A 22,982-nucleotide genomic window follows, 5' to 3' on the forward strand; every position below is an offset into this window, starting at 1 on the left:
GCGGCATCCTGTACAGTTGGATACAACTTCAGAAGACAGAGAGGCCCCGCCCAGATGACCAAAGCGCAGCAGCCGATTGCTTCCACGTTTAGAGGAATAGTCCCTCTCCAACGAGCGGGTACTAGTGCGTCGGGCGGCACGACGTCAGTTTAGAGTGCGGGCCCATTGGTGCAGGCTTGTGTTCACCTGCCTTTAAAGTGCAGATTCCGCGGCCTCCTAAAGTTGTATCCAACTATACAATCACGTAATGCCTTGAACTAGTTGCATAGACTTTAGCAACTTGATAGCACACAGTGATCAGGAACAGAAATCTATAAAGGCATCCAAGCAAAGCTGGCTGGCCACACTTCCATTATGAGGGGCTGTAAAAAGGTCTCGCCAAATATTCCCATGACGTCCTTGAAAAAGAGGTGGTGTTTGGCACTTCTTTAGGATCAAAAACAGATTACAGTGAACGTTGTCTACCACGTCAGAACAAACTGAGCTTGGTTATCTGCACAGCATGTAATGGAAGCTTGTGTTTCACATAGGAAACAAACTGCTCTGTCCAGTACAATTTCGAGGCCGGTATGGCACCTATTGTGTCAACAGTGTCAATATACAAATTACACTTTTCACAGGCCATTGATTTCACCATTATTTTTGTATGACAGTTCTTTCAATCAGTGCTTGTATTACATAGCAGGTGGATTTGAACTTTGTTTGCAAACCTTCATACTTCCATAATTGTGTGGCAAGGCACTGGCATGTTGTTAAATGCTCATACTTCCTCGGTCCTGCACCAAAGAAGCCCAATGCTCTATTTGAAGTTGGATCGCACAACAATTCGACGGCACACAAAGAAGAGTAACACACACAGCAGAGCATTCCGCTGTGTGTATTTCTCTTCTTTGTGTCCCGTCGAATTGTTGTGCAATTCAACTTCAAGCTTCTATACCAATACACGCAGTCATCAACCTCACCAATGCTCTAGTTATTAGGCCACAATGGCACATATCTTTGGAATGTCCCAACACAAATTAGCTCTCCAAAAAATCACAAATGGTAAATTTTGCAGCACAGGTGTATGCACGTGCCATATTCTTACCACTAAACTCACAGGAATCAAAGGGGCAAGCAATAACCAGCCTTACTGCTGCCGTTACCATCATCATCATGACACCAATGGAAAGACAGTGCCACGTTTCAGTAAAGGGAGTGCCGGAGGGAAAGGTGTGACAGCGAGGGCTTACAATAAAAATAGCGGTTACAAGACATGTTCAATGCCAAAATATGCTTCATGTCGCTCATCCTACTTTGGCATTGTGGCAAGCTTTTACTCGTTTGAGCATATCAAGTTTTGTGTCAGCATTGCTCTAAAGCTGTAAAAAAGTCTATTTGCTCTGCAATCGTTATTTTTATCATTGTGGGTTAAAGACCCACTTGTCATTGGCATCTGCACCACATTTCTCCCGATATATAATTTTGCCTTGGTGGTTCATGACATCTTCACGCACACCGAGTTCTGCAGAGCATTGGATCTGCATTGTTCTACTGCTTAACAATTAAAGTCCTATTATGAGACGAAAATATATGCTTTATCCATCTGGAATAATGCTGCCCCCCCTCCCCCCCCAAAAAAAGGTACACTGAACCTCTGGCACATGTATCAACAGTGAACAGAGCAAACAATCTGAGGTATTTTCTTCATGCAAGCAAGCACACTAAGATTCTCAATGCATTTTCATTTCGCCACAAATGCATAGGCACCACCGGCTTGGCGCAACATCCACATCTCGCCCTGCAACAAATTGTGCAATGCCTCGTTTCATAGTGCGGCCGATATATGACGCATGACCAAAATTCAGCATTATGCATACTAAGTAAATTCACCAATGAAGAACCCAAAGTTCTTTATGAGATTAGCATTCATAGGTTACTTCACACAATTTGTGATATCCATTTATCTACTTAAACTTGATCTCTTTCCCAAAAAAGTGAGCCATTTGGAAGGCACCCTGACAGACAAGTAGAACAATCGGCAAAAAGTCAGCAACCAGCGAAAATGTCAGTATCATAGGCAGCCGCATGTGAGATGTCGGTAACAAAAAATTTAAGTCGGCTACACAGGAGTGACAAATTTGGCAATATGGCGTGTCTAGGCATTGCTTCAATGTTACTCACAGTAACGCTGACATTGAAGGCGCCTTAATTCCTACGTACTTTCCGTCGACGTACACACCCGACTACGTTCGTAATGTTCCCGCGAAGTAGGAATCAGTGCAAAGTAGTAGAAGTAACGCTGACCTTGAAGGCGCCTTAATTCCTACGTACTTTCCGTCGACACACCCGACTACGTTTGTAATGTTCCCGCGAAGTAGGAAGCATTATTTTATATATGCCCGCTCAGCCGCAGTCTTCGGGAAAGCTAGCCACCGCTTACGCGCTGCCGCATCCATAAGTGCGTCAGATAGATCTCTGACACAGCGGCTAACAGTAGTCTGATGACGTCCAATGTAACACTCGGCGCCGACGCTTCCCAGAAAACTCCCAGTCCCGTAGAAACGGAGGGCGCAGAGGACTTGCTCTACGACGGTGAGCGAATGAAACCCGCCACGCTGTCTCCGCAGACGAGAGTCTTCGCCTAGCTCGTCACACAGCCAGCGCACTGATGTCTTCGACAGGTGAAAATGACGCTTAAACTCCACGTCGGTCATGTAGGTGAACGGGTCCAGACGGTCATACTGCCGCTTGCTGCACCTGGATGCAATGACACAGGCTGCTGCTGCCGCCGCCATGTTCTCGAGTTGAACTAGGAAGAAGTTTCGCGACGTACTAGTTTAGCACGAGTTCGCCTGTCAATCAAAACCAGAGGTCACGCCCCGCGCTAGGCATGTAACTCTTGTGCGCGCACCCGCCACAGTTGGGCCACTCCCAACTTATCTTTCGGCAACAGCGACGCGGTGTCAAGCTGAGAGGCATCAACAATCTTGACCGCCGGCATAAAACACGCACAATACACTGTTATCGGTGATGTACTGAGCGAGCACCACTATCAAAAACAAAGCGTTGACTGTCGCTGGCTTATGCATACATCATCTCGGGCTGAGATGGCCCCACAACACGGTTTCATTGTCTGCATTGTGGCGACATAGCGCACAGTAAATAATTATCGGCACGTGACTGTAGCTGCTTGCAAGGCATAGATGCGCCGAGGGGGACGACGATGATGAGTGCGTATCGCAGCACTCGTTTGAGATGGCCGCTCTGTCATTGGTGATGTATCGGAGCCACAACGTCGTAAACACGATCAGCGTCCTAGAATCGCTCGCTCTTCTAGACCCAGTGCAATGGCATTTCTTCATCACAAGCACTGCGCACTCAACAGTTCCAACACCTTTCTCCGTTCGAAGTCTCATTTCATAACTGCACACAAGAGCCCTCACCTGCCAAAATGCGATTGCTGCAGTGTCGTTACGATATCCATCTGCGATCGCTGCTGGCTCCAGCAGAGGTAATCCGCAAGCACATTGGACTGCACAACACACTCAAATACTGCGTACATGCGTTAAGAGGCACCTTCACTTCGCAAGCGATGACAAGCGATGAATTGTGTCGCTGGGAAGCACGCACTTCTTCGCAATGTATCGCACAGGCTTCGCGCACAAAGATAAGCTCGTACATTTTCACTGCACTGTGTCACTACGGACCTTAAAATAAGGTACCGCCACTTTGCAGCGACAGCCGTTGCTACCGTGTCAATGGCTAATGTGTAATTTTTAGTGGGTTAAGCGGGGGCCCTAATAGCCTGGTGAAACGCCTGCGATGAACAGCCGTACCGCGTCGCTGCGTTTCTATTCCCCTAATAGAGAAAGAGTGATCATGATCCTCCATGGGTAATGAGCATGAAGTGGTCATGAGTGATTTTATTGAGAATGGGCGTCTTGAGCTGGAGTTACAATATACAATACAATATGCCTTTATTTCCGTAAACGTACAACTTATGGGGGATTTAAGGAAAAAGTTGCTCGCAGCAACTTGACGGGCCTTAAACCCGGTTTGAGGGCAGCAGCAGAAGGCACATGCACTGATTTAGAATCGACAAAAACAATACATAAGCAAAAAAACAATGACAAGTTGGCTTAGACAGTATGCGGGCAAACAGAAATGCCATAAAAAAAAAAAAAACATTACAAACCATAAAAAAGTACGCAATCCACAGTGTACACTAGAACAACAAAAGCCGTGATAGAATCATTAACAAAGTAATCAGTGCAGGAAAGAAGACATGATTGAGCCGTCCACAGAGGCTAATATCAAACTGAGATGCGTGACGACAGTCTACTTCAGAAAACAGTCACAAACAACAAATTAATTCGTCTTCAAATATCACTGAAATGCTCATATAAATGCGATAAAGGACAAGAAGTGACATCTATGTTATTACATTTAAGCGTGTTTAATAGGCGTCCACGCATTTGGTAGGCGTCCAGGCGTCCAGTTAGATATAGTAGCGGCGCCTGGTGGCGGCGCGCGAAACGTTATCTGGGTAGTACCGGATAGGGTAGTATTGAGCTATGGCTGTGGCGAAGCACGTTTCTAGCCTGAGTTTTGCGTCGATTCGCACTTTTTTTCTGCCCTGTTTCGAGTGTGAAAAGGCTCGTCACTTCTCACAGACCGCGCCGGCCACGCTGCGAGCTAGCCGCAGCCTATAGTTAACGAAAACGGACTCTCCGTGAGACGTAATGGGGTTCTTGCATTGCCCAGGGGGCGCTGCGAAAATGGGGCTAAAAAGCGCCCTCTGTCCTTAACTGGGTCGTACCAAGCTCGGTCGTCTGCTTCGGAAAGCACGTTTACAATATGGACCCGCCACTTTCGGTTGTGTTGTACCACGGCTTGCAGCGAATATCGGGCGCCGAAGATATTTTCAGGAGTGGCACGCTGCGTAAAGGCAATAAATTATGCAACGCCGAATACGTGCACGCCGTTCAAGAAATAAGCGGCGAAGTTTTAAAAGCGCGGTGTCAATCGCAAGTGAAGCGAGTCGCGTACGAAGTTGAACTTCAGGTAAGGTTTGCACGCTGATAGATTCAGGCACACACACGCGAGGAAATGCTTGCTATGAATGAATTCACAGCAGCGATAAGCAGACATCATGTGTACGAAACTGCTCGAGCGCACAACGGTACGCGCCACAACGGCAGCTGTGTTTCGACATGCCGCGAAACGGCGGGCCTCCTGCAATCTTTGTTGAATGCATGCCGCTAGACAAGTAGTTACGCCTGCACTGTAGTAGCGGCCATCTGTCCCTTTAGCAACTGATAAATAACTGATTCAATGCATATGAGCTCGCAGTAACGTAACTGCGAATCACGCTGCAGCAGGAGCTCGTGCGCTGCTCGCTTGATGTAGCTTTTAATGAAGCGCTCGAACATCGATGTGCTGCAATCAATACTACCTTGCTGCGCTGCCTCAACGTGCTGGCTTGGGGTCAAGGATGAGCTCATTTAGCTCTCTAACCTGTGCTGCTCGTAGTGGGGTAGTGAACTGTCACAGAATCAACCCGGCCATTTGTGCTCATTTGCACACACCTGGTCACTTCACCACAAATGTTGGGATTCAGGCCTTCTTGTTCATGGCAGCCCACGACCCAGAAGTAACGACGGTGACGCCTTTTCGAGGTTGAGCTAGGTCTCTCCGGATCGGCGTCGCCTATTCCTTCTGCTTCCCGCATGGGCGTCTTGCGCTGGACTTTGAGGCATAGTAGCGGCTGCTGGTGGCGGCGCGCGAAACGTTATCTGGGTAGTACCGGCTTGGGTAGTATTGAGCCCTGGCTGTGGCGAAGCACGCTTAGAGCGAGAGCTTTCCGTCAATTCGCGCTTTTTCCAGCCCTGTTGCGAGTGCGAAAAAGCTCGTCACTTCTCACAGACCACGCCGACCATGCTGCAAGCTAGCCGCAGCCAATAGTTTAACGAAAACGGACTCTCCGTGAGACGTAATGCGTGAAGCAGAAGGAATAGGCGACGCCGATCCGGAGAGACCTAGCTCAGCCTCGAAAAAGCGTCACCGTCATTACTTCTGCGTCGTGGGCTGCCATGAACAAGAAGGCCTGAATTCCAACATCAGATTCTACCGTTTTCCGTCAAGGCCTCAGGAAGCGGAGCGTCGGGCGCGCTGAATAGCTGCAGTTCGTCGCGCTGGGCAAGCGACACTTCGCGCCATGCTGACTGCTTCGCCTGTCTTGAAGCTTGCTTGATTATCTGCGTTCTAAAATTCGGTCTTTTGGAACTACAGTCCCGACGGCAGACCGACATAGCAGCAGGCATGGCTGGCGATTCACGATTTGAGACCCGGCCACAGCGACAATTAACAATTCGACAGTTGCGAAGTGGTGAAGGGACCAGGGGCCCTATAACGTAAAACTATTCCAATATTCCAATAGGAGGCACTGCGGAATCAGAGTGTAGACGAGCCGTACGTAAAAATACTGAAAGGTATCTATAGCGGCTCCACAGCCACTGTAGTCCTCCATAAAGAAAGCAACAAAATCCCTATAAAGAAAGGCGTCAGGCAGGGAGATACGATCTCTCCAATGCTATTCACAGCATGTTTACAGGAGGTATTCAGAGACCTGGATTGGGAAGAATTGGGGATAAGAGTAAATGGAGAACACCTTAGTAACTTGCGCTTCGCTGATGATATTGGCTTGCTTAGTAACTCAGGGGACCAACTGCAATGCATGCTCACTGACCTGGAGAGGCAGAGCAGAAGGGTGGGACTAAAAATTAATCTGCAAAAAACTAAAGTAATGTTTAACAGTCTCGGAAGGGAACAGCAGTTTACGATAGGTAGCGAGGCACTGGAAGTGGTAAGGGAATACATCTACTTAGGACAGGTAGTGACTGCTGATCCGGATCATGAGAGTGAAATAATCAGAAGAATAAAAATGAGCTGGGGTGCGTTTGGCAGGCATTCTGAGATCATGAACAGCAGGTTGCCATTATCCCTCAAAAGAAAAGTTTATAACAGCTATGTCTTACCAGTAGTCACGTACGGGGCACAAACCTGGAGGCTTACGAAAAGGGTTCTACTTAAATTGAGGACGACGCAACGAGCTATGGAAAGAAGAATGATAGGTGTAACATTAAGGGATAAGAAAAGAGCAGATAGGGTGAGGGAACAAACGCGCGTTAATGACGTCTTAGTTGAAATCAAGAAAAAGAAATGGGCATGGGCAGGACATGTAATGAGGAGGGAAGATAACCGATGGTCATTAAGGATTACGGACTGGATTCCGAGGGAAGGGAAGCGTAGCAGGGGGCGACAGAAAGTTAGGTGGGGAGATGAGATTAGGAAGTTTGGAGGGTCAACATGGCCATAATTAGTACATGACCGGGGCAGTTGGAGAAGTATGGGAGAGGCCTTTGCCCTGCAGTGGGCGTAACCAGGCTGAAGATGATGATGATGATGATGATGTTTCCAATATGTTTCTATTCCAATTTCCTGACGTCAAATTTGCGTAACCGCCGACGCAAGCACCGGGCGGTCACCCGCAGGGTTGTCTGAACAGACCAGTCAAACGCTCTCCTCGTTCATGGGAGGTCACTTTTGTTTGCTTGAAAAGCGAATAACATTGCCTACACTGAGCGGCTTGTCGTATCTAATTGGCTGACAAAAGGCGAGGAGAACGCTCAAGTGGAGAGGGATTCACTGGGGCAGAGCCAGTGCACTGAAAATCGATAACCGGATGAAGAGGGTGGTGACGGCGTCTGCAATTGGTCGGCTTTCCCTTACTTAGCTTGTGGTGGCTGGTCGAAAATCGCGGCGGCATGCAATGGAAGCTTAAAAATGACGCTAAAACTGACCCTCAGCAAAGAAGAGTTGGCAGACTGAGGTAGTAAACGTGCCGAAAGTGCTTGAAAACGTTATACGGTCACGCAAGAAGTTTTATTATACGCAGATACACCCATGCTCTCCGGCAGGTGCGAGTAGCCAGCGTCTCAGCGATCGGCGGCAGCCATATTTTATTCCTTTCGGAACGGGGCAGCCTGCGGCTATTCCGACAAAAATTCAGTTTTGTTCGGCATATTAATGCATCTTTATCGCGTACACGTCACTTTGACGTGGTGAGTTTGTGCGGTTTTGTGACGTCGCGTGACAGGCAGGTGAAGTGGGCGCAGCCCGAAAACTTGTTACCAATAGCCGAGGGCTAATGGCGAAAAAGGGTTGAATCAGAAATAACCGTTTTTCGTTTTTATGTCAAATCTTGCATTATCAGTGTGTACACATCATATCAGATGGGGTGGTATTGCGGTTTTCCTGACGTCGCGTGACAGACAGGTGAAGGGGAGGGTGGTCGAAAAAAGTTTTTGACCAATCGCGGAGGGCTGCTGGCAGAATTGGAATAGAAAAGTTTGGAATAGCTTTACGTTATAGCGCCCCAGGTGTGTGCAAATGACCACAAATGGTCGGGCTTATTTGGTGAGAATTCACTACCCTACTACGAGAAGCACTGGTTAGAGAGTTAAATGGGCTCATCCTTGACCTCAAGCCAGCACGTTCAGGTAGCGCAGCAAGGTAGTATTGATTGCAGCACATCGATGTTCGAGCGCTGTCATTAAAAGCTACATCAAGCGAGCAGCGCACGAGCTAGCGCTGCAGCGCGATTCGCACGTACTTTACTGCGAGCTCATATGCATTGAATCAGTTATTTATCAGTTGCTAAAGGGGAAGATAGCCGCTACTACAGTGCAGGTGTAACTACTTGTCTAGCGGCATTCAGTCAACAAAGGTTGCAGGAGGCCCGCCGTTTCGCGGCATGCTGAAAGACCGCTGCTGTCGCGGCGCGTACCGTCGTGCGCTCGAGCAGTTTCGTACACATGATGTCTGCTTATCGCTGCTGTGAATTCATTTATAGCAACCATTTTCTCGTGTTCGTGCGCCTGAATCTAGTAGCGTGCAAACATTGCCTGAAGTTCAACGTCGTACGCGACTCGCTTCACCTGCGATTGACAGAGCGCTAAAACTTCGCCGCTTATTTCTTGAACGGCGTGCACGTATTCGGCCTTGCATAATTTATTGCCTTTACGCATCGTGCCACCCCTGAAATAGTCTTCGGCGCCCGATATTCGATGCAAACCGTGGTACAACAAAACCTACAGTGGCGGGTCCATATTGTAAACGTGCTTTCCGAAGCAGACGACCGAGCTTGGTACTACCCAGTTAAGGACAGAGGGCGCTTTTTAGCCCCATTTTCCTGTTCGTTTGGATTTTGTGGCGGATGGACGTGCTTTTCGGGGCTGCGTGGCGACGACGAAATCATAAGTTTTTGTGCATGCTTTGAGCTTGCTTCTGTTTTTTATTTGCTGGTTTTTTGCATTTAAACAGTAATTGGGGGGTTTTCCTTTTCTTTCCCTTTTTTTGTTTCTCGTATTTCGGGTGCGCGGGTGTGCTTCGTGTAAATTTGTTTTGCAGGATGATTAGAGCGTCCTTTCGTGCCACGTGTTCCAACACGTGCAGCCGGGTGGGACGTTGAGTGTTTGTAGTCTTTAACTAGTAGCCTGGAAGTGGCAAGACAAATAGCTATTAGCGGTTTTACTGTGCGTGTTTGGTAGAAAAGTGAGAGCGTGGCCGCGTGGTTGAGCGCGTGCGAGACCGTGTCATACCTTCGGTCTCCGCGACATTGTTTATTTTTGAAACAGTGGTGACAGTTGATTTGCGGCATTTTGAGGATTTGGATCCTGTGCGTATCGTTTTTTTCTAAAAGGCACGTGCTCTGCATTGATATAGTATTATAGTATTTGCAAAAAGCCGTGCAATACATGGCGAGAAAGCCGGTAAAGCAGGCAGTACGGGGGGGGGGGGGGGTCCCTCAAGGCAGATGAGGAAGCAGGTGAGAATGGAGAGCGCGTCGAAACAACCGGCACACAATGTGATGTCGATACTAGGCTGCAGAAAATGGAGGCTTTCCAGGAAGAGCTTCTCAAACAGGTGCAAGAGCTCAAAAATAAGCTATACAGTGAGCGTGAGGCACGGAAGGTAGTTGAAAAAAGGCTTGAAGCAGCCGAGGAAAAGCTGAACAGGGCCTCCATTGTGAACGACAATGTGCGTGACAATGGAACGCAGACCCCCGACGCGACACGCGAGGCAGGGTCAGAGAAATACGTCGAACGCAGGCAGGGTGATGAAGGGTTAGCTGGAAAGAGCAGCACCTACCTTGAGGCCGCTACGCGGAAAAAGCAGGAGCCCAGGGGACAATACCCCTTGTCAAGTCCGAATCACGCGGAAAATGACAAAGGGAAGCAGGGAGAGGTAGGAGAAAGTGAAATGGTCATTATCGCTGGCGATTCAAACCTGGCTGGGTGCTCAAAAGCAATTGTGGAGAGGGCGAAAGGCGACAGAAGAGTGGCGGTAGGAACATTTCCAGGGCGCACACTTGGTTCTATCGTGGAGCGAGCAAAAGAAAAGCTCGCGGAAAATGCCCACGTGTGCAACCTCGTCATAGTAGCAGGTGGGCTAAATGACGTCCTAAACAGGAAAGGGCCAGGACTAGCCCAGCGCTTGGCGAAGGGGGTGGACGACTTGCGTGAGCTATCCCCTCAGGTGCAGATCGTGGTGTGCACGGTACCGGAGGTGCCTGTGCGTGACAGTCACGTACAAAGAGCCGTAGTGGCTGCTAATGAGGCAATCTGGAAAATGAGCCGAGAGAAAGGCTTCGAGGTTGTCGAAGTAAACAGGGAAGTGAGAAGTTGTGCTGGTTTTAAACGAGACGGGATCCACTTCAATTACAGGTTAGCACGAGAAGTGGGCTGGCGACTTGGTGGTCGCGCAATTGCTTTTTTAGGGGGCCCGCAGGCGCTCAGGAGGTCAGAGTAGATAGTAATGAAGAAGGTCCCCTAGGGGAACATCAGAAGAGCATCGCCGTCGATAATAGAAAAAGGGGGAATACAAGAAAAAGAGCTCGCCATGCAATAGGCTACATAAACATGCAGGGCGGCAGAAGAAAGGAAAAGTGGGCAGAGATTGAGGAGCAGTTACACAGAGAACAAATAGTGTTGTATGCGGTTACAGAAACGCACCTTAGAGACTCAGAAGAGCCGCCAGTTATTGAGAATTATGTTTGGGAAGGGTGCAACAGAACTAAGTCGGAAAGAAAGGGAGGGGGAGTCGGAACGCTCATCCATCAGGGAGCCAAATGGAAAAGAGTAAATTCACAATGTCAAGAGCATCTTTGGTAATCAGGTACAATGAGTGGGAAAGAAACTTAGCTGGGTGTTACGTATTTGTGGACCGGAAAAAATTGCACAGAGAAGAATAAAGAGTTAGTGGAATGCATAAGCGCTGATATTAAGGGTTTCGGGAGTGGTGCTGAAATTGTCCTATTAGGTGACATGAATGCCCACATACAGGATTTAGATGGCTATACCGACAATAACGGGAAGTCAATGCTGGACCTTTGTGAGCAACATAACCTCGTGATCGTGAATACAGGGCCTAAGTGTGAAGGACAGGTCACGTGGGCAGTGGAAAACCGGCAATCAACCATTGATTACTGTCTGATGACAGAAGGACTTCATGATAAGTTGAGAGAAATGGTCATCGATGAGGAAGGGTTTAACAGCATAGGGAGTGACCATAAACGCATCATATTCAAAATGGGATACGTAGTTGGGAAAGAGAGCAAGGAGAGCAAAATGGCCAGTCCAAATTTGAACGCTGAACAAATAGCAGATACAATCACTAGAGTTGAGGGAGAACTTGGCAAATGGCCAAGTAAAGAGTGGGAATATGGTGAGCCTCTAAGTGTAATAACGACAGAAATACGGAAAGAGAAACAACATGTTCGTTGGAAGGGAAAAAAGAAACCAAAAAGCTGGTGGAACAAGGAGATACGAGAAGCGATCGCCGAACGACAGAAAGCATCTCGAGAGCACAGGCAGGCAAAGAAGGCGCAGTTGTCACAGGATGAAGTAACTAGTAAATGGGAAATATACCGGGAGAAAAAGTCTATGGTTTAAATACTGGTGCAAGCAAAATTAAAAGGTGAAAGTGAACGTTGGTTGCCAGAAATACGTGAGAAAAAGAAGGCCGCACCTAGAATATTTTGGAACCACATACAATTATTAGGCAGGAAGTCAACAACAATACAACAACATATCCTAGACGAAGATGAAAGCAGACTGGAAGGAGAAGCGGCGATAAATTACATCCGAAAAATAACAGCCGAATCTTTCCAAGGCAATGACGAGGTTGTATTTGAGGAAAAAAAGAGCATGAGAGAGACCCAGAAAAAGGAGCTGGTTCTGAGAAATTTAAACTGGAAGAAAGCGGAAGAGAAAATTCCTAAGCGCACAGCCACAAGGCTAGACGAGGTTCCCGTTAAGCTGATAAATGAACTAGGACCAAAAAGTAAGCAAGCTCTGGTGAAAGCAGTGGAAAAAACTTTAAAACATAGACGAATACCAGACAGTTGGCGACAAAGTAGAATGAATTTAATTTATAAAGGTAAGGGGGAGAAAGACAGAATTCACTCGTATAGGCCGTTGACCATTACATCGGTAATATACATGCTAGAAATGCAGGCAATCAAATTAAACCTCCAAGCATGGACAGAGAATAATGGCATTTTGGGAGAGCTTCAGAATGGCTTCAGAATAGGTAGGCGTTTGGACGATAACTTGTTTGTTCTTACTCAGTGTATTGAAATATCAAAAGCAGAAAGCAGACCGGTGTATGTGGCCTTTTTAGACATTACAGGAGCCTACGACAACGTAGACCGCAACATTTTGTGGGATATTCTGGAAAGGGAAGGCTTAGGTAACGATTGTATACAGCTTTTGAGAGAGATTTACCTAGAAAATACCGTTTGCGTTGAATGGGAAGGGATGAGGAGCGCGGAGAAAGTTCATATCAACAAGGGACTGAGGCAAGGGTGCCCTTTATCCCCGCTGCTGTTTATGATGTACATGGTGAAGATGGAGAGGGCGCTGGAAGGAAGTAATATCGGGTTTAATCTCCCATACAAACAGGCAGGTACAGTAATAGAGCAGCGACTCCCAGGTTTATTTTATGCGGACGACATTGTGTTGCTCGCTAACAAGCAAAGCGATTTGCAACGTCTGGCTAATATCTGTGGACAGGAAGGCAACAATTTAGGTTTGAAATTTAGTGTTAGAAAATCAGGTGTTATGGTATTCAATGGAAACAGTGAACAGACAGTGGAGATACTGGGCCCAGAAATACCTCGGGTAACAGAATATAAATACCTTGGTATATGGATAAACGAAGACAAAGGATATATGGAAACGCAGGAAAAAACCATAACAGTCAAGGGGAAGAGAAATGCAGCCATAATGAAGCACACAGCGCTATGGGGATACAACAGGTACGAGGTCCTCCGAGGTATGTGGAAAGGGGTAATGGTTCCAGGACTTACTTTTGGAAATGCGGTTGTTTGCTTTAAATCAGGGGTACAATCAGGACTCGACGGGAACCAAAGGTCAGTGGGTCGCCTCGCATTGGGAGCTCACGGGAAGACTACAAATGAAGCTGTGCAGGGGGATATGGGCTGGACTAGTTTTGAAGTGAGGGAAGCTCGCAGTAAAACTGAGTATGAAGAACGGCTGAGGAATATGGAAGAAAGTGAATGGGCTGGGAGAGTGTTCAGGTATCTGTACAGGCAAAACATTGATTCACAGTGGAGGAAAAGAACTAGGAAGCTTACCAGCAAGTATGCGGCCTGTGGGGTGGGCAACACAGCAACAAGGAAGGTAAAGCGGAAAGTCAGAGAGGCTGAATTAATCTCATGGGTGGCGGCAATGGAAAAGAAACCTGCCATGAGTAACTATTTAAGAGGAAAAAACGAAATCAGGAAAGAAACCATTTATGTTAACTCAAAGGGAAGCTCATTACTTTTCGAAGCGAGATCGGGATGCCTTAGAACACGCACCTATAAAGCGAGATATAAGAAGGAGGAAGAAGCATGTGCTTGCTGCGGCAAAGCTAGGGAAACGACGGAGCATATTTTATTAGAATGTGAAGACGTCTACCCAGCGGTCGATTTAGGCACCACTGGCCTCCTTGAAGCCCTTGGGTTCAGCGGGAGCAGTGGTAAAGCAAACAGGTCCGCAATAGACATTAGTAAGAGGCGATTGGAGGATTGGTGGAAGAAAAGTAGGGAAACGACAAAAGACGGAGACGTACAAAAGCACAATTCGCAATAGGGGATCAGAAAGTTTGGACGCGGTAGTTCATAGTGTTTTTTTTTTCTTTTTTCATTGGTTAACCTAGGTAGGATATTAGGCAGCATAGTAGCAAGAGCTTGGTGGCGCAACCCACCGCCCCGTTCCAAAGGGGACGCTCATAACATCCATCCATCCATCCATTCGCAGCGCCCCCTGGGCAATGCCAGAGCCCCATGGCACTGCAGCCCCCTTAGGCGACTTCTCATCGTATGAACTCCCTCGTGCGTGCGACGCTTTTCAATGTATCCGCTTCTAAGCTTTCGCCTCACTGTCGGCACTGGCGGCAAGAAGTGCAAATTTTAACAATTTGCTCGATCTCCATTTGTCATCAGAAATTTCTAGCATTCAAAACGGAAAACAGATACTCAAAGAAATAAAAATGTTCTTTATTTTATTTGTTGTATTTTAACGTATTCGTTTGAATGAAAGTGTAGGTGCAATAATGCGCCGCATGTACCCTGTTTTCATTCGATGGAGGATAGAAAGATAGTGCCCGAAAGAGGAGGCACGCCCTTGACGCGCCCAGGAAAGGCGTGGCAAGCGGCTCACGGCAAGTGTGCAGACAGACAGCGGGACAGTCACGGTATTGCTAAGCTGCGATAATCCGTTGATAACAATACGCGGCGCTGGCGCGTTTCGTTGTGCAGCCTTCTGCGCTTGAAACGTGGAAGCAGCGTGCCGCGAGCGCAGGGTGCGCTCATGTTGTCATACACGGCTTTTTGTCTACATATTTTTTTTGCCTGTAGCTTTCGCGCGTTCCGCGCTATCTCCGTTCACTGACTTCCGTCGAGCAAACTCGATAAAACTCGGGTGAACGAGAAACTCGGCACATCCTGCATAGCACCCCATTTCCCCTATTGTATAGATGCAATATTGTTTTGGGACGTTTAACTAAAGTTTCATTTGAATCTGCATGCCGTTCGATATTCGAATGTGCGCGATGTAGGGATGTGCGCCTTGTTATGTTTTTACTAATCGGTACACACAGTTTATGGAAGACAGGATTATTGTACCACATTGCTGAGCCCGTTCTTACTTCGTCAGTACAGTTCCAATGATTGATTGTTCGCCTAAAAGACATCTATGATGAAAGGGAATTTCAACCAGACCGGTACCTTCGATTTATTACTTGTTTTTCATTGTCTTCCTTTTAGGAGCATATATATGCTCGTTTTCTTACTAGTCAGTTACTAGTCATACGATTGGCACTTGTCTCGTTATTTATAATGTGACATGCATTGCCATTTTCCTGTGTAACTACTGCATGCGATGTTAACTCGCGGCAGTAACTGCCGTCTACGAAAAAAAAAAAAAAACTGGCTGAGATGTAAAACTTCGTACTGACACTCTGTAGGTGCGCAGTTTCAGTACAGGTTGTATCGTGCAGACTACGCATGCGTCGCACGTATCAGCCTGAACTGACTGACACCACGAAGATTACGGCAACACGTGCCTGTGAATGCCGACGACTATATATACCCTGGGTGTTCCCTGAATAGACGTTCTTGTCATTCTTGGATTCTGTCCAAACGATAAACAGGTGATGTATACTGCGCGGCTCTATCTGTGTTCTTAATTTAGTCTCGCAAAGGACCTCGGCGTTCCTTCAACGGACACCACTGCCACTGGCAAACATGCAGTCTACTAGAAGAAAAAGGATAGCAGATATTGCAGTAAAAAGGGAAACTTATTGTACGATTCCGGCAATATAGCTATTGTAGAAAAGGGTCTAATTTTCAATAAAAATCTTTCATATGTGTGCATTCCTTCAAACATCCTTTCTCTGGGTGTTAGGGGTGTGAGGAGTTGTAGACATTAAAAAGCGCCCTTAAGAGGAAGATTTAGCTCGGGTGCTCCTATCTAAATTCATGTAAAAGGAGAATTCGTTTTCTCTCGGCAACCACTACACCAAACATGACGAGACTTGTTGTATTTAAAAGAAGAACTTAAAATATAGTGACTGCTGGTTTCAAATTTTTTATTTAGCTCGTAAATTTTGTACTGTAAATTGGAAAAAGTCGCAAATCTTTCTAAAACGAAGCTATCAAGTTTACAGCTCCGTAACTCGGGAATGAGGAATGATATCGAAATTTTGTGAATTGCATCTCATAGTATATCTAAAGCGGACAAAATTCGCATGTTACACATGAATGTCAAAAATTTGGTAATGTGTAAATTCAGATTTTGCAGAACCCTTGTAAACAATGTAAAAAATTCACGTGATATATAAATTGACATATCGAATTTGTCCGCTTTGGATGATCTAATAGATGCCGTTTACAGAACCGCGATATCTGCCCTTGCTGGAGAGCTGTTAATTTGTAAATTTCATGATTCTATTTTTTCGAACTTCACAATTAAAAAGAAAATTCTAACAAAATTCAGGCCCTAAATCGAATTTGCGCTTCCAGCAGTCACTAGAATTTACCTTTCTCTTTCAAATGCAACACATTTCATTAAATTCAGTCCAGGGGCTATCTCAGAAAAGCGTTCTTGCATTTTACATGTATTTGAATTGGCCGCGTCAGAGTTGGGCCCGAGATAAAGCTTCGATCCTCTTGAATGCGGTGATTTATTTGTGTTCAAGGAATCGCTACAGTATAAAGAGATCACGATAAAACGCTTCGATATACTACCAAAAACAATGACATTTGCTTGTGTTTTTTATCGTTCTGGTACACAGAAGTACCCATTTGTAACGCTACCTTCAGACAAGGAAGGATATTAGCGACTCTAGCTCAGCGAGAAAACGCCACGAGTACTTACACCATCAGCGCTCATCAAGAACGGCCTCTTAGCTGTTCTTTAAGTAGAGTTTCTTGAAAAAAGAAACAACTAGAGGGAAGTATGACGCTTATGTGTGCTGGGCATCTGAACTCCTTTTTTTCTAGAAATAGCTCAAAACATTAAGCAATATATTGTGTTATGAATGCGACCGTTTGGATTGTGTGTTCATGTGCGTAGAGACTTTTCGTTTTCGTACGTTTAGCAATTTATGAGTGCTTCGAAATTTTAGAAAATCAAGTGGAATAGATGACCCTTCGCGGATGCCTGAAGCCGCAAACAGGAACAATAGGCAAATTGGTGCGCCACCGATCAGTTCCGTGGTGGCTGAACGATTGGAGCGCCAGAATTCCGTCTAGTGACTTTTGCAGGAAACCTATGCCAGACATATACAGAAACATATGCCGCGACAACGACCTCCAAGCTATGCTGGTTACCTGTTGTGAACAACAAGTATAAGAAAATTAGCGCTGTTAGCTCGATTTCTTTCTTTTTTTTCTTTTTTATGTGCTGTTTGCATTACCCTGGCATATCTCAGCATTGCCAACTCGCAAAATATGTAAGGCTAAATCTTGAAACAATCGTCTTTCATTGCTTTTTGTAAAAAAATTATTGGAGACGTTTCCCCACGGATTGCAAAATATTTGCAGGCCCTCGAGCAATATGAAGGGAATCGTCAGAATTGCTTTCAGAAAGTTGCAATGGTTAGACACACACATGCTTCTCGTGAAAGAGTTCGATTAGACTAAATGTTAGGCGGGGAAGCCGCTCATTACACATACCTTCAAAGAGTAATTGTCAGAACATTTCTAATCTTCTAGCAATTGCCAATTTGCTCTACATAGTTCTAACTTATACATCACGCTCAGAGGGACACTAACGGACACTGGCCACCGGACCAGCTGTTCCTGCAGATCTACCCTCCAGAACTGTATCATTGTCTTCTGTGTGACGGTATATGAATTGAACAAAGTGTGATACAGCCTCTTATATTCTTCTTAACTCTTACTTCGTTCCACAAAAATTGCCACCAAAGGTCATGCTGCTGGTCCTCAATTTGAATCGAGCGCGCAAAAACGGACGAGTTGAAGCAATTCCCGCTTAAATTGTCTCTCCAGCACTCTCTGTGAATCAGCCAGTGCTGACGTCACATGAGAGGTACCATTGTCCAAAATTGGTGCCGCTACTCTGATTTTCCATTCTAATTATATTCTTGCTTTTATAAGCTCCGTTCTCACCACGAACTACGAACTTGATATTAAAGAAGCCTTATTTTAGAATCTTGCTCGACCTAATATTTTCGCTTAGTGTTCCCTAAAGATTCCCTACGTACCACCTTCAAATTAATGCAACTACTTGTTAATTTCCACCCGAATAACTTCCGCCTATTTTTCAGCTGTCTTTTGAGAGCGGATGTGCTTCGACAGCTGTTATCTTAATTACAGCTTCACTGTGAAACTTCTCGTGGGAGCACATGTACTAAAATACTGCTCCCGGCCTTTACCATTCTCTCTTCCTCAGACACGCTGGGAAGACATCGCGCAGCATTCGGTCAGCAGCACGTCAACGCTGAAGTTCATGCTCCGCTTAGTCCTCAAGTACCGTATTGAGCTGGCCATAAAGGTACGTCTCTACGAAGGCAACATGCACCTCAGGTCTGGCGACTCGCTGCGCAACTATCTCGGCCTGCCTGCGCGACAGCTGGAAGCGATGCTCAGCACAGCGGCAAACGCCAGCGGTGCCACATTGACATCGGCGCAGCTGACGCAGTTGCTGATCGTCGACGAGTCTCTCACGAACAACCTGAGCGGTGAAGAAGACGTGAGCATGTGGCCGCCGGACCAGCTGTTCTTGCAGATCTACCCGAGGACTCGCGAAGCGTGGATCGAAGCCCTGGCCGATGCTCCGCACGTGCTGCAGTCCCTCGAGCCTACCAAGCTGGTGTACGTGAAGGGCATGTCCTTCCTGCACACCTTCACCCACCTCGTCCTCGAGACGTCCAGCCGCATCACGCGCTCTGTGTGGCTTCTGGTGCACGCGCTCCTCCCTGCCCTCGAGGCGGAGGTCGTGCGGCGAACAGTGCCCTCGGAGCAGCTGGCGGACGCCGTCGTGTCCTTCTGCTACCGCCAGAGCCGCGAGTCCCAGTACGGCGTCGCCATGGAGTCCTTCCAGTGGACTCTGGCGATTGGCTCGCAGAGTGCAGTATCGGCGGTGAGCACCACGCAGGATTTGGTGCGTTCGCAGGCTGCGCTATCGGCGGCGAGGTTGTTCCGCGGTGGCCTGCTGCACGAGGTCATGGAGGTAAGCGCTGGAAATTCTCCGGAACAGGCAATATGTTCCGTTATTAGGTTAGGATTTGCTAGTGTGATCTTCCTCCTAAGTCTAGGTCATTATGAAGACAAAAAGAAAGTGAGGGTTTGTTTATTCGTCTCCTCAACGTAGCGATACATTCCGCTTAGTCCTGTTCATGGAAATGTGGAAACAAGCAGGTAAACTAAGGATACGTGCGTCAAATATGCGTGGGTGAAAGAAAGCGGTTAATGCTGGATAAAGCCGATTCTTTAGCGCTCGTTCGGAGCGCCTGTCTCTCCTAAGAAGCGTAATAAAACGTATTGGGCACCTATAGCCATGCGCGTAGGCAAGTAATCGTCTGCCTTTTTTCTTTTTCTCTCGTGTATGAACGCATAAATACACGTAATTGCTTCGTTTTGTCTATAACAACTTATACGGAAAAGCGTATAATGAAATATTGGCGTTGTGATATGTCCCGCGCTGATCGTTTGGTGGATAGCGTGAAACTCCATCGTTCACGGTGGCTTTGGACTATTTTCCATATACCTGATGTCGCGTGGACGTCTTGGGGGCTCGGTTTATCGGAGGCGAGGAAAATACGTTTTGACAGCGTGAGAACGGAGCGTCGACTGGCTTTATTCAAAAGTAAAAGCAGCTTTGCCGAGTGGCAGTGGTGGTGCCCCAGTAGGGCAGCTGCTTCGGTTCGAGCAGATAGAAATGTCCCCCACGGTGGGGGGCAACGAAGTGGCAGACGTTCGCTACAAGGGCTGCCCCGCTAGAATTCTAGAGGCTTAGGTGTCAATGGCGGAATGAGAAACTAAATACAGGCTGCCGACGGGCGATACGAGAAGAAGTAGGTCGAAGCTGGTCGAGCCAGCAATGTAGCGTCTGTAAGGGCTGCGTGGCTGCTGGCGGAGTGCCTTGCTGGCCTGGAATATGGATTGATGACCCATAGAGCATCTCGGCTGCGCTGACTGCGAGGTCAGCCTTGGTTGCTGTTCGCAGCGCCAGTAGTGGGTATCCTTTCCACCCAATGCTGTCTGTCGAGCGTGGCGGTCAATGACGCCTTCATTTGTCGGTAGAGACGCTTGACCATGTCGTTGCTCTGTGGGTGCTATGTCGTGGTGCTAGGAAGCCGCGTGCCGAACAGTCTCGCCGGGGCAGAAAAAAGCGAGCATTGCAATTGCCGGCCACGGTCAGCAAAGGGCAGCCGTACCGCGACACCCAGGTAGCAACAAATGGTTCCGCCACTGTTTCAGTAGAGCAGTCTTGTAGAGGCGTCGCCACCATGAGTACCGGTCGACGCACCTGATGAGGTACCTGAAACCTTGGCAGGGTGGAAGAGCCCCACCAAGTCTAAATACAAGTGATCGAAACGGCTCTCTGGTGGTCGAAACTGCTACACCGCTGAATGCGAGTGCCGGGTCACTTTCACGGCTTGACAGGCTTGGCAGCTTCTTGCCCAGCTTCGAGCATCTTTGTTGATCCCTGGCCAGGTGAAGCGGTCTGTGATAAGCCGCTGTGTCGCTCTGATGCGGGGATGGTTTAGTCCGTGTAGTGAATCGAATATTGGCCACCGATATTGATGGGGCACGAACGGGCGAGGAGCTGCCTGCTATGTGCCGCACGTGATTACTGTTATGTAGGGAAGCGGCGCGGCACATCCGCAAGTCGGAGCGACGAGCCCATTTCACGTGATTGGCGCAGCTCTGGGTCGTTTTGCTGGGAGGAGAATAGAGCTTGAAATTCCAGATCCAGCAGGCATAGCATCGATCCGCGACAGTGCGTCAGCTGCCCGATTTGCGGTCCCAGAGATATGACGGATGCCCCTAGAAAATTGAGAGATAAAGTAAAGTTGCCGAAGCTCACGTTCAGAGTACGAGGAACTGTTGTTCTTGAAAACGAAGGTCAACGGCTTGTGGTCGGTCAGAATGTCAAAGCTACAGCGTTCAAGAAAAAAAAAACGGAATTGTTTGACAGCGCAAAAGATGATCAACATTTCTCTCCTGAAGGTACTGTAGCGAGCTTCTGTAGGTTTGAGGTGCTTTGAGAAGAAGCCCAGCGTCCTCCAGTCTGTGCCATCGTGCTGCTGCAGTACTGCACCCACTGCCGTGGTCGACGCGTCTACCATAAGGCGAGTTGGCGCGTCGGGCAATGGATGAATCAGCAACACTGCGGTCGCCAAGCGCGTTTTGGCTTCGTGGAAGTGGGGTTGATGTTCGAGGACCAGTGGAAGGTAGGCGTTTTTATTGCGATAGCAATTGAACTATATGGACACTCCAGGCGCATTTCTGCTGTCGGCGTCGCCGTCGCCTTGAGGTTCTGTACAAAGTCCAAGGGCAATAAAACCACACCGCCGCGCGGCGTATGGTGTATGTGCGAGTGAAAGCATGTGAGGCTGAACCGGCGAACGCGGTTCAATCTCACGTGTGCGAGCGAAGAACGCGGGCAGGAAGCGTGCCCACTCCTGTGGCGCGTGAGGCACGGGGATCAGGCGAAGGAGGGGAACGTTCTTCTCCGGCGGCTGCTAGGGTGCCTCGATGTCCTCCTCGCCCGCCACTTCGTACAAAGTGGAAGCATTCGCGGCGTCTACAGCGTTGGGCACGCTAATGGCGGACACCGTAGTTGACTCCTTCGGTTGACGTCGTAGGGACGCGTTGCCGGCACTCATGTGTCTTGAAAGCGATCTGCCACGTGGTGAAAGCGCACCCGCGCGGGCCTTATGTTCAAAGCGATCTGCGATGTTTGCAGAGTGCGCCTAGTACCGGTAGCTCCATACGCACTGTGGTTTCGACGTTTCGTTCGCGTTGAAGCGAGAGATGCATGAAGGCCAGTTCGCTTGCTGCTGCCGGGATTCCTCACTCCAGCATTTTGACAGCGAGTTTCCAGGCTCATCGAGTGAGATGTGTTCATGTTCTTTGGAGTCGTGACGCAAGTCGGCGAGCGGCTGAAGAACTTGCACACACGACGGTTTGAAGCGCCTGTGAAAATTTGAGCTCCAGAAACTCCCGCAACTTCCCGAAGGAGGATGGAGAGGAGAAGTCCTGGATTGCCCGCAGCCGTGATTCCAGTGGCTTGATGCCCTGGGGTGAAATGCGATGGCCGCGAAAATCCAGGGCTTCAACTCTGAAAATGCATTTGTGAGTCTTTAGGACAAGGCTGTGTTCATCTAGTCGCTCAAACAGAAGGCGAAGGTGCTCTTTGTGCTTTTCGTTTGTGCGACTTGCGACAAGAATGTCGTCAAGCTAGACGAACATGAGCAGGAGTCCGCCCGTAAACTCGTCCATGATCCTTTAAAATGTTTGCGCCGAATTCTTCAAACCACAAGGCACACGGACAAACTCAAATAGGCCAACTGGAGTAGTGATTACTGTCTTCAGAGGGTCGCTGGGTTCTACAGGAATTTGATGGTACGCGTTCATCGAATCGATCTCGCTGTGTATTTTGGTTTCTGCGAGATGGGCGCCGAAGTCATGTATGTGGGGACGAGGATATTGATCCGTAGTGGTGACGGAATTGTAAGCTCGGTAATCGCCACAAAGCAGCCAGTCACCCCTGTCCTGCTTTGGAAACAGATGCAGAAGTGAAGACCGATTGCTGGAGGAAGGACGAATAAGGCCGAGCTGGAGCATGTGTTCAAACTCACGGTGGGCGACTTCCAACCTCTGTCCAGCGAGCCTTCGT

At 47.9% G+C, this 22,982-nt stretch overlaps 1 protein-coding gene across 1 annotated transcript in view; it reads left to right on the plus strand.

The window, feature by feature from the left end:
- Positions 1 to 22,982, plus strand: part of LOC129384866 (uncharacterized) — a 78,575-nt gene that overhangs the window by 31,803 nt on the left and 23,790 nt on the right. Inside the window, exon 3 of the mRNA XM_055070450.2 lies at positions 18,528 to 19,307. Within this exon, the coding sequence (XP_054926425.2) occupies positions 18,528 to 19,307 (780 nt within the window). The remainder of the gene's footprint in view (positions 1 to 18,527; positions 19,308 to 22,982) is intronic.

The sequence above is a fragment of the Dermacentor andersoni genome, chromosome 4 (assembly GCF_023375885.2).
Source record: "Dermacentor andersoni chromosome 4, qqDerAnde1_hic_scaffold, whole genome shotgun sequence".
NCBI classification, from domain to species: domain Eukaryota; kingdom Metazoa; phylum Arthropoda; class Arachnida; order Ixodida; family Ixodidae; genus Dermacentor; species Dermacentor andersoni.